At 38.1% G+C, this 13214-nt stretch overlaps 1 protein-coding gene across 2 annotated transcripts in view; it reads left to right on the top strand.

The window, feature by feature from the left end:
- The window catches only part of LOC126248679 (serine/threonine-protein kinase 16), a 122059-nt gene that overhangs the window by 15950 nt on the left and 92895 nt on the right, over positions 1-13214 (top strand). The window contains exon 2 of one of the 2 annotated variants that reach the window (XM_049949945.1): positions 8827-8915. The exons of the other annotated variant lie outside the window; for it this stretch is intronic. Coding sequence (XP_049805902.1) covers positions 8827-8915 — 89 coding nt within the window. The remainder of the gene's footprint in view (positions 1-8826; positions 8916-13214) is intronic. 2 annotated transcript variants of the gene reach the window in all.

Here is a 13214-nt window from a genome sequence, read left to right as displayed (position 1 = left end):
ACAATAGAGTTGAGGCAATATGGAATATAGCGAAGCAAGAGACAGGGCAACCAACTGCAGAAGAGGATAACATTACTATTGAATTGAATGGTACGGTCATAAATGACAAGTCACAGGTAGCAAATGTATTTAATAATCATTTCTCAAACATAGCAGAAAACATAGGGACCAACAGTTCAAGAGAAAGATCTTAGCAATACGTTGAAGAAGTAACTCTCATGAAATTATATTTTATGAATGTACCACCAACTTCTACTTCTGAAATCAAGAGGTTCATACATTCCCTCAAGAATAAAAGCTCTTCTGGTTTTGATGGTGTTTCCAGTAGAGTACTAAAGATTTTTTCCCATATTATAAGCCCAGTATTGTCCAAAATATTTAATGCATCACTAACTTCAGGCATTTTTCCAGAGAGACTAAAATATGCCATTGTTAAAAGCCTCTTTAGGAAAGGTGATAAGAGAAATGTCAGTTACTACTAACCTATTTCACTGCTACTGTCATTTTCCAAAATTTTTGAGAAGGTGATGCATTCTAGAATAGTATCTCACCTTGCCATCAATAATATCTTCAGCAAATCACAGTTTGTGTTTCAGAAGGGTTGCTTTATGGAGAATGCCATTTACATGTTCACACACCAGATATTACAAGTATTAAATAACAAAATAACACTGGTAGGTATTTTCTGTGATCTATTCAAGGCATTTGATTGTGTGAATCATAGTATACTCCTAGATAAATTGAAGTATTATGGGATTGATGGTATAGCCAACTAATGGATCATGTCATACCTAACCAAAAGAATGCTGAAAGTTGTACTTAATAGTAATTCAACCAACAGAATCCAGGGACATAATTCTGACTGGGGAGAAATCACTATGGCGTTCCCCAAGGCTCATTCTTAAGTAGGTCCACTACTGTTTCTCATATACGGTATGTAAATGATCTACCATCTAATGTACAATAAGCAGAATTAGTTCTTTTTGCAGATGACATCACTATTGTAATCACTCCCAGTATACATACAAAAATGGAAGAAATGGTGAAAAAGTTCTCAAAAATATCATCGACTGGTTTTATGCAAATGGTCTCACCCTGAATTTCACAAAGACGCATCTTATTCAGTTCTGCACCTCTAGGGGTACTGTACCAGTGATAAGTCTAACACATGGTGATGAAATAATACATAGGATAGAAACTTCAAAATTCTTAGGTGTCCATATTCATGAGAATGTAAATTGGAAAAAACACATTTTGGTACTCCTATAATAACTTAGTTTAGGCACATTTGCACTTAGAATCATAGCAAATTTTGGGGAGAGAGAAATCAGTAAGTTGACATATTTTGCTTATTTTCATTGAGTAATGTCATATGGAATAATGTTGTGGGGTAACTCATCTTTAAGAAAGGAGGTCTTCATTGCCCAAAAACGTGCTGTAAGAGTAATATGTGGTGCTCACGTGCGATCATCTTGGAGACATCTGTTTAAGGAGTTAGGCATTCTGACTACTGATTCACAGTATATTTATTCCCTCATGAAGTTTGTTGGAAATAATCCACTACAGTTGAAAAGGAACAATGAGGTCCATAATTAAGATACTAGAAAAAAAAAATGACATTCATTACTCAACATTAAGGTTGTGTTTTGCACAGAAAGGGGTGCCCAACGCAGCAACAAAAATTTTTGACCACTTACTCAGTGATATAAAATGTCTGACAGACAGCAAGGTAAAATTTGCAAATGAATTGACAACTCCTTCTATTCCATAGAAGAATTTCTATGTTTGTAAAGAGTAAAAGGTGGTGGGTAGGAATTGCTAACGCAATCTTTATATCTTGTTTTCATTTCAGGGGGGAAATTAATAATAATTATATCGTAATGTTTAGAGTACAAATAGATGCACAAATTAATTTGCAATATGAATGTAAAATGACTTGTTCCACATCATGATGATTTATCATGCAAAATGATTTGTGGAACTTGAAAGTAACTAAGTAACTAACTAACTAACAAAATTGTTTCACTGTGGGAGATCATAATACAGTCTTTCCTTTCAATCATTTTATGAACCTTGAAATGGAAGATATTGAGATAACCGATAGTGGAATAGAAAAGCAACAACAGTTGCTTAGTAGTGGAATAAGATGAGATACCTGTAAGATTCTATAAAAATTGTGTGAAAGAACTTGCTCCCCTTCTAACAGCAGTTTATTGTAGTTCATTGGAGAAACAAAGGGTACCTAGCAAATGGGGAAAATCGGTCATAGGACAGGCACACATAATTATAGGGGTATATTGTTCATGTCAAGGTGTCATAGAATTATGGGACATGTTTTATGAAAAGAATTGTGACATTTTTGGAGAACAAAAATCTCCTTTGTAAAAATTGACATGGATTCCACAAACAGAGAGCCAGCAAAACACAGTTCGCGCTGTTCCTCCATGTGATCCGTAGCACGGTAGATAATGGTGCTCAGGTTGATGCCATGTTTCTTGACTTCAGGAAGGCGTTTGACACCATCACACACTGCCATTTAGTGAAAAAATATGAGTTTACTGAGTATCAGACCAGATTTCCTTGCAGATAGAACTCAATATGTCACTGTTAACAAAACAAAACAAAACCAACAAATGTAAAAGGAATTTCTGTAGTACCCCAAGGAAGTGTGATATTTCGTTACTGTTCACAATATATACAAATGATGTAAAAAGCATCAGAAGTTCTTTAAGACCATTCGCAGGTTATTCAAATGTCTGTAAGAAAGTAGCAACACCAGAAGACAGTGTTGAGTTACAGAATGACAAAGTGCTGGAAACAATATCTTCTGGAAAACATTTAGGAGTAACTATCTAGAGGGGCCTGAAGTGGAATGACCACCTAAAATAAATAGTAGGAAAAGGAGATGTCTGGCTGAGATTCACGGAAAGAATCTTAAGGAGCTCATCCACGAAAGAAGTGGCTAAAAAGGTGCTTGTTTGACCAATTCTTGAGTATTGTTGATAAATCTGGGGCTCTTACCAAGTAGGACTGAGAGAGAAAGAGATATATATATATATATATATATATATATATATATATATATATATATATATATATATATATATATCCAATGAAAGGGAATACATTTTGTCAAAGGATCGATTGGCTGGTGGGGGAGTGTTACAGAGGTGCTCAACACTCTTCAGTGGCAGATGCTACCAGAGAGACATTTTCCATCACAGAGAGGCTTACTATTGAAATTTTCAGAGATTTCTTTCTGGGAAGAGTCTGATGACATGTTACTTCCTCCCACATACATCTCATAGAATGACCATGACGAGAAAATTCAAGAAATTTGAGCTAATACCGAGGTATTCTTCTCATGCACCATTCACAAGTTCATTATGTATATTTGTAGTATTGGTTCCATGAACTGAGCTGTCAGTTTAATTAACACATTCCATTAAGCAATAAAAACTGTTTATTAGTAGGTTATAGTTAGTGTCCTCAGGGTTGCTTTAACATGCCTCTGCAGGACATCACTGAGTTCATACTACAAATGCTTTGTACTGCAGGCTTTTTGCCTTGGAAAACCTTAGCTTGCTTTGATGAGTTACTCCAAATAGTATCCCATAGTACATTATAAGCAGAGCAAGCTAGCATTTCTGTATCACATATGTCTGACAACATCCACATTGCAAATAATGATTTATTTAGGCAGCTCAGCAGTTCTGTGATATGCTCCTCCCCATTGAATCTATTATCAAGCTGTAATCCCAAGAATTTAACACTATCAACCTCTTATATCTGTTTGCCATCATACCATAGACAAATATTTTGAGCAAACCCCGTACAAGCTATGAGCTGTATATAATATACCCTTTCAAAGTGTAGTGACAAAGAATTGGCAACAAACCATTTGTTAATGTAAAAGTAATGAAACACCACTCATGCATTAGGCCTTAGGCCTGTTCTGACTGGCTGACTGCTGCCTCCAAGGCATTACAGGGAGCGATCAATGACCATGGGAAATAAAATGTCACCAATCACTCCAGCTATTATTGCCAGTAGATGAACCATGATGATGATGATGCATCTTTATTCAAGCAGCTCTTCATTTGGCCTCACAAGGGCTGAGTGGACCCGTACCAGGCTGACCCAGCTCAATAAAAATCTGAGTATGTACTGGGATCAAATTTGGGTCCTTCTGCACTGTGGGCAGTGACACTCACCATTTGGTTATGGAGGCGGCCATGTCCTTGAAAATTTCATCAATTGTGCACTGGTAACCTCATCTTTGAGTGCCCCTAACCCACAAACACACACCCATTTCATTAAACACCCTTTCTAAAACATACTTGATTTGCTATTTATCGCAATGTTTGTACCATCTGCCAACAAAACATCTTTAAAATTTTGTTGACATGTGAATCCACAACTCGGTATAGTTTTCAAAAGAAAACATTATGTGTTATGGGCTGTACAATTCTCATTTTATTTGATATTGTCCAGTTTCAGCATTTTCAGTTACTATCAAACAACCTATAAACATACTAAACACATATGGAATGAAATATTTAAGTAAAAAAAAAAAAAAAATGAAAACGCACCAAATTGCAAAATTGTTGGTTAAACATATAATACAGTCTAGTACTTATGATTACATTGAGGTAACCTCTATGCGGCACACCATTACAGATTTCACATAAAAACCAATTCATCATCCCACATACGGAATCAATTTTTTGAGAAGTATAAGGGTACAGCTGATGTGGTGATAAACACATCGACGATAGGTTGGTTCTGTTTAATGGGACCACTAATCAGATTGACTGCAATACTAATGCAACTGCATAGATTGTTGTTGTTGTTGTGATCTACAGTCCAAAAACCGGTTTGATGTAGCTCTCCACGTGACTCTATCCTGTGCAAGCCTCTACATCTCCAAATAACTACTGCAACCTACATCCTCTTCTATCTGCATACTGTATTCATCTCTTGGTCTCCTACGATTTTTACCCTCCACACTGCCCTCCTATACTACATTGGTGGTGCCTTGATGTCTCAGGATGTGTCCTATCAACTGACCCTGTTTTTTACTCAAGTTGTGCCCCAAATCTCTTGTCTCCCCAATTGTATTCAGTACTCCATCATTCGTTATGTAAACTACCCATCTAATCTTCAGAGTTCTTCAGTAGCACCACGAAAAAGCACTCCAGACAAACACCTTCAGAAAAGACTTCATAACACTTAAATCTATAATCAATGTTAACGAACTTCTTGTCTTCAGAAATGTTTTTCTTGCCATTGCCATTCTACATTTTATAGCCTCTCTACTGCGGCCACAGTTATTTTACTGCCCAATTAGCAAAACCCATTTACTACTTTTAGTGTCTCATTTCCTAATCTAATTCCCTGAGCATGATCTGATTCCTTTCAACTACATTCCATAACCCTTGTTTTGCTTTTGTTGATGTTCATCTTACATCCTCCTTTCAAGACACAGTCCATTCTGTTCAGCTGCTCTTCCATGTCATTTGGTGTCTCTGAAAGAATTATAATTTTCATTGGCAAACCTCAAAGTTTTTATTTCCCCTCCCTGAACTTTAATTCCTACTCCAAAATTTTCTTTGGTTTGCTTTACTTGAATGATATTAGGGATAGGCTACAATCCTGTCTAACACCCTTTTCAACCACTGCTTCCCTTTCATGCCCCTCAAATCTTATAACTGCTGTCTGGTTTCTGTACACATTGTAAGTAGGCTTTTGTTCCATGTAGTTTATCCCTGCTTCCTTCATAATTTCAAGTAGAGTATTCCAGCCAACATTGTCAAAAATTTTCTCCAAGTCTACAAACGCTAGAAACATAGGTTTGTCTCTCCTTGACCTATCTTTTGGGAGAAGTTGGAGGGAGAGTATTGCCTTGTGTATTTCTACATTTTTTCAGAATCCAAACTAATCTTTCTCATGGTTGGCTTCTACTAGTTGTTCCATTCTTCCATTCTACTTACTGAACAAATAGTTGGATAATATTCACACCTGTCAGCACCTGAATTCTTTGGAATAGGAATTATTACGGTCGCCTGTAGTCTGAGGGTATTTTGCGTGTGACATCAATCTTGCACAGAGGATGGAATAATTTTGTCATGGTTGGTTGTCCCAAGGCTATCAATAGTTCTGATGGAATATCACCTACTCCATGGGCCTTGTTTCGACTTAGGTCTTTCAGTCCGATGTGAAATTCTTTGTGTAGTATCATATCTCCTATCTCATCTTCATCTACATCCTCTTCCCTTTGTATATCATTACCTGCAAGTTCATTCCCCTTGTATAGACTCTCTACATAATCCTTCCTTCCGCCTTTCAGCTTCCCATTTTTTGCTTAGTACTGGTTTTCCATCTGACTCTTAATATTCATACAACTGCTTCACTTTTCTCTAAAGATCTCTTTGATTTTTCTGTTGGTGGTATCTATCTTTCCCCTACTGAAATATGCTTGTAAATCCATGCAGTTGTCCTCTAGCCATTCCTGCATAGCCATTTTGCACTTCCTGTCAGCCTCATTTTTAGAAGTCTGTATTCCCTTTCCCCTGCTTCATTTGGCTGTGTTTTTATATTTTCTCTATTCATCAGTTAACTTCAATATATTTTGTGTTATCCAAGGATTTCTACTAGGCCTTGTCTCCTTACATATTTGATCCTCTGTCGTCTTCACTATTTCACCTCTCCAAGCTACCCATTCATCTTCCATTGCATTACTTTCCCTGTTGTAGTCAATCATTGCCTAATGCTGTAATCAAGCTGAAACCTTCTGGTGTCTCTAAGTCTCTTTCACATATAAAACCATCATTCATGATCTTTAAACCAAGTTTTATTGATTAAATTATGCCCTGTGCGAAATTCTACCAGGCAGCTTCTTCATTCATTTCTTTCCTCCTAGTCCATATTCACCTACAATTTTTCCTTCCCTTCCATTTCCTGCCATAGAATTCCAGTCCCCCATCACAACTAAATTTTTATCTCCCCTAACTATCAGAATAATGTCTTTTATCTCATCAAACATTTCTTCAATCTCTTCATCATGTGTGGAGCTAGTTGGCATATAAACCTGTACTATTGTGGTGGGTGTGGGCTTAGTGTCTATCTTGACTATGATTATGTTTTCAGTATGCTGTTCATAGTTGCGTACCTACATTCCTGTTTTCTTGTTCCTTATTATAGCTGCTCGTGCATTAAGCTACCTCTATTTGATTTAGTATTTTTAACACTGTATTCACCTGACCAGAAGTCCTGTTCTTCCTGCCACCGAACTTCACTAATTCCCACTGTATCTAACACTGACTTACCCATTTCCCTTTTTAAATTTTCTGATCTACCTGCCCAGTTAAGGTCTCTAACATTCCACACTTCAACCTGTAGAATGCTAGTTTTTTTTTTTTTTTCCCCCCCCCCCCCCTCTGATGACGATGTCCTCCTGAGTAGTCCCCATCTGGAGATCCAAATGGGGGACTATTTTATCTATGGAATATTTTACCCTAGAGGATGCCATCGTAATTTAACCATACAGTAAAGCTGTATGTCCTTGGGGAAAAAACTTCACAATGGAACTAGAAAACCAACATATGAAAGTTATTAATTTTGGACAGTTCTTTTCCTTTAGTCTGAAAGTTAGAGTTTCGATGACTTGCTTTGACAGACTAATGTCTCGTACTGGATCATTCAATCCTTGCTGGCAGAACTGTTGACTTGTTGCACATCCATCATACTTGCTTCCACTGCTCCCATCTGTGTACTGCATTTCTTCTCTGTCTGACAAGTGTACATCAGGCAGTGCAGTAAACAATGGTATCGGGACATCTTCGCTGTGTGGCATAGATCATCTTCCAAATCTGGGTATCCCCTCGTATGTTTGTTGTACCTATTGAACCCTTTCGCATTCACTAAACAAATGTAACAGTCTTCATGGTGGTTTTTGGTGTCTCTCCACACTGTTGGCACATCAGATTGTGAACTTTTTTTTGCTCCATTTTTCCGTTCAAACACTCCACACAAAGTCATTGATATTTTTTATTTGTTTTTGCAGCATATGTTCACTGCATGTGTAATAGAAGGCATCTGGCTGGTTCACCCAGACTGCAGGATGAACTCTTTTTTTACTTGCACAAAGAAAAACACAAATTTATGTTTGTATGTATGGGTCTATTTTGTGATAACCAATTACGTACGCCTTACACGACAAAAATATCAGTGCTATGCTGTCATATGTTTGCGCCTACACAAAACACTGAAGGATTGATCAACATATAAACTGGAGCTAATTAGATAAACCTAATGTCATATTCAGATTCAGCAGCCACAATATATCCTTAAAGTGTTGAAACATTGGATGCAATGAAAAAAAAATTCATTTGTTGACCAGTGTAATTTATGTAAATATGTTTGGACTGTGGCTTATGTAGATGCTCTCCCTATGTATGTAGTGATTTTACGTGCTTTTACAGTAAAGTATGAATGATTTTATGTAGGTCAGTACCATGTCCTCATCTTTATTGTATTGTATCTGCCTTGAAATATTTTAAATCTGTTGTTAAACATTATATAAATGTGAGCAGTCCCGCCCTCCCTCCCCTTTTCTGTCTCCTGTTTCCTGTAACTTTTGTTCCAACCATCTGTAGACTCTTTTGTTTTATTCTCAACAAAGAAAGAGTTAATGCAGAATAAGTTGTTATAAATTAATGTTTTAGCTGCATTATGTAATTGGTAGTCCTTGTTTATGTACACTTTGGCAAGGTCCTAGAAGTCTTTTGTTTTACTTGTGGTAACAGCCCTCCTCTCCTATTCCAGCCACACGGAGTGGCCGCGTGGTTTGAGGCGCCATGTCACGGATTGCGCGGCCTCTCCCACCGGATGTTCAAGTCCTCCCTCGGGCATGGATGTGTGTGGCTTTCTTAGCATAAGTTAGTATAAGTAGTGTGTAAGTCTAGGAACTGATGACCTCAGCAGTTTGGTCCATTAGGAATTCACACACCTCTCCTGTTCCTTAATTTTCTCTCCTTAACTGGATTGGTCCACTTTGATCTGTTGTAACACTGATGTGCCCTCAGTGGTGTATTTAGATAGGCCTGTATTCAATTCATTTAATTGTACAACATTGTTGATGTAATTGAGGTTTCATATGTGGGTGTTATGCTTCTTGTTATAGTGCTGATAGCCTCAGCGTTGAGCCCCTGTAATCTCAAAACATATTCTTCTCATTGTACAGGGAATCTCAAACCTTTTGGATTGAATTTGAACAGGTGACAGTGAGTCCACAACTGATTATATTAAGATAGGGACCCAATGGTCAGAAATACATATTTATTGTATTATAGACATATACAGTGTACAGAACATACTGGCAATACAACTTATAGTGGTTGTTGAATTTGATGACCACTACTCTCAGTGCATGCTTAGCTATGACACATCACATTCTGCTACATCTTAAAGATTCCTGTTGTCTGTTGTACCAGGAGACAGGCAGCTTGAACCATAGCAAGCATGTCTTCATTCATTTCTATGAAGTTTTCATACACCAACATCTTGACGTAATCCCATAGGAAGAAATCCAGTCGCACTGGCCATGGTACAGGACTTCCCCTTCCAGTCCAACAATGAGGGTATGTGTTGTTCAGGTGCTCGCAGATATAGCATTGAGGTGGGCTGGTGCACCATCATATTGAAACCGCATCCTTTCATGGACAACAAGGAGTACAATCTCCAAGAACTGTGGCAGCACATCTTGTAGGAACACCAGGTAATGTGAACCAGTCAAATGGGGAGGCAGCAGATAATGTCTTATTGGTTGATCTTGGACCATGTCCACCCATATGTTGACAGAGAATTGTTGCTGGTGGCCACCAATTTGGGTGGTGTGGGGATTGTCCTAACTCCAGACGTGGGTGTTGCGGCTGTTGAAAACACCTTCACAGGTAAATGAGGCATCATTCAGGAACAGTACACACTGTACAAAGTTCAACACTACAGCACTGCGGTAGATAATCCATTAACATTCATGCATTAACCCTTTGACTGCGGCCAACTGCTACACCAGTCCAAGCGTGCTGTGCCCTGGGTGCGGATGACTGTCACAGCAGTTCAGTGCTGCCATGCCCCAGGTGCTGCCAACTGCTGTAGAAGTTCTGAGATATTTGCTCGCCTATTGTTTAGCTGCACTTGAATAAGACATCTGTTTGTTTGCAGTGCTACTGGCGAACTCTCGCCACACCTTATTGTTTGCTCTAACCGCAACAGACAGTGTTTCAATATGTGGAACAGGACTATATTTGAAGTTGATGTCATCGCTTTTATCGGGCCCTTACAGCATTTGTATGAGTAATTTGCTTTAGACACAACAGATAGTGCTACTGAGATTTCTGTCGAGCTGTAGTTTCGCGCCTTTCGGAGAGACTCTATTCTTGGTTCAGACATCAATCACCTATTATTCGCTTGTGTTTGCATAGTGAATCTACGTATTGTGATGGTGTGTAAAAAGCTCCTCACCTCCAAAGAGATAATACAGAAGTTGATGGAGAGTGACTCTGAAGAATCACTATGCTCATCAATAGACAGCAATTCAGATGAAGAAGATTCTCTTACGAATAGTGTACAGTCTACATACGTTTGTAATTCTCATTCATCTTCATCTGTAATTACTAGTGCAAAGCCTACAACATCAAGAGGAAGTCCACTGCTGGATACTTCTATTCAATGTTCATCATCTTCAAATGAAGATGCACAACGACCCACTAGGACGACAGAAAACAAATGGAGCTGTGAAAACATAAATCCAAAGAAGCATCAGTGAAAATGAGAGCTGCCTCTGTTTCTTTAGACTTTTTGTAAATGCAGGCAATTTTGAAATGATTTGCTAAGAAATAAATAAGTATTATACGTATCAATCAGCCAGTTGCAAACCAACGACAAATTCTAGAATAAACAAGTGGAGTGATACAGATGTCTCAGAAATGTATGTTTTTACACGTCTTCCTTTCTGACGGCTAGAGTGAAAAAGTTAAAACTGAGTTAATATTGTTCAACAGATCCTTTGCTGGAAACACAAATTTTTTCCAAGCTAACCTCCAGAGACCAATATTTTTTGCTGTTGAATTTACTGCATTTCCACAACAACACTTTGCTCCTAAATGGGGATTACTTGTCAAAAATTCGGCCTATTGTAGAACATTTTTGGAAAATGTTCAAGGAAACTTTCTGTCCTTATGAGGAACTCTATGTAGACAAATCTCTGAGGCTGTTCAAAGGCTGTCTGAAAGTAAAGCAATAGATTCCAGCAAAGAGAAGTAGGTTTGGAATTAAAATTCTTGTAATTTACGATTGCAAAACAAATTATATATTGGATTTTGTCATTTATGTTGGTGCACAGACAGACATTGATAATCATGATATGACAGTGTCTGGAAATACAGTAGCCACATTACTCCAACCTTACTTGGAGAAAGGACATACGCTGTTTGTCGACAACTGGTATACCAGTCCAGATCTATTTTGTTGTTTGAATGATAGAGTGACAAACGCATGTGGTAAAGTTAGGTGAACATGGAAGGAAATGTCAGTAATGGAAGAGAAACTGGAGAAAGGAGAAATAACTTTCCGATCTTCAGGATCAGGAACGCTAGTTGCTCTGAAGTGGCACAACCAGAATGAAGTCTGGATGATATCAACGTGCCACAAAGGTGAAATGCATCTGACTTCAAAAAGAGATCAGAAGAGTGGTGATCTGAAAATGAAACCGTGTGTGGTAATAGATTACAATAAATCAATGGGACTAGTCAACCGAAGTGACACACTAATAAAAACAGTGAAAAATACACAGAAGTCATCTAAGTGGTACAGGAAATTGTTTTTCCATATTTTGGACCTGGCAATGTTCACTGCCTTTTGCTTATACTGGAAAATAAAGTACGAAAAGTTTCATCTCAATGTAATTAGAGAAAGTTTTGCAACTTTTTATGTCGATTGCAAGAGAGCAAGTGGTGCTAAATGTCAAGAGTACCCTACACATTTACTAGCTCAGTGGGAAAAGTACAAGGCATGCATAGTCTGTGCTCGAAATGGTGTTAGGAAACAAACTAAGTTGTGCTGTAATGAATGCAATGTAACTCTTTGTGCTTATCCATGTTTCAAAACTTATCACAAACAATTTCAGAAATAAAAATCTGTTAAATCTTGTTTTAAGAGGATGTAGAAGTATATCACCATTGTAAATGTCATTATTTGTATATACATTATAATAAAAAAGCACCTCACATGAAAATGAAGTGTAAATATTGTAAATAAGTTTCCCCATTCTTCCAAAGCCAGTCCAAAGACCAGAACAAAATATATAAAAAATCAGTGAGCGTGTTGTAAGCATTGCACGTGGCGAGTGCGCCAGAAGCATTCAGCACCCAATGCACGGCAAGCGGCGCAACAATGCTGCACATGAGGGGCGACTGCCAGTGTTGCACATAGCTGTCATATGTTTAAATGCATGTCTGCCAACTCTCATGACAAGTAACGTTCCATCTTTGACTGTGCCTCATGCATTGTACACAGCAACACACCTCACTATGAACACATCACAAGCTGTCCGAATCAGTGGACAACTGACACCAGGGATAGTGGTGTGCATGTGGTACAGGTTAATGTGCCAATGTGATGCATGCGCGTTGACACATGACACATGTGCTGTGAGCTAAGTTGTGTACAATATTTCTGTTCGTTGTCAGGGCTGTATGCTATTTATCACCCGCTGCCTGTTCTAGTGTACAACAGACACCCAACATCTTTGCGAGAGTGTGGCAGAATTGCATGCACCAGTATGCCTGTCTGGTGGTCAATGGTGTACTCTGTTTATCATCCGCTGCCTGTTCCAGTTTACAACAGACACCTGGCATCGTTGTGAGAGTGCAGCAGAATTGCATGTGCCATTGCAATTCATGCATTGAAACTGGTAGTCGACACTTTGAATAATTAGTATGAGCTAAGTTGTTGTTATGTGGCACATGCTGTTCATGTCCGTAACACAATTAATATTCATTTCCAGTTATTGGCTCCTATCTCAAAATAATCAGTTGTAGACCCATTATCACCTGTTTCAGTTTGACCCAAAAGATGTAAAAACACCGAGTATATAATACACAGTTGACAGATTTCTTTAGTTACGGTTTTATAAATAATATTGTGTGTATTGT

This window comes from Schistocerca nitens, chromosome 3 (genome assembly GCF_023898315.1).
Source record: "Schistocerca nitens isolate TAMUIC-IGC-003100 chromosome 3, iqSchNite1.1, whole genome shotgun sequence".
In the NCBI taxonomy this organism is placed as follows: Eukaryota; Metazoa; Arthropoda; class Insecta; order Orthoptera; family Acrididae; genus Schistocerca; species Schistocerca nitens.
The sequence above is the reverse complement of the archived record's forward strand: the minus strand, read 5'-3'. Positions and strand labels throughout refer to the sequence as shown.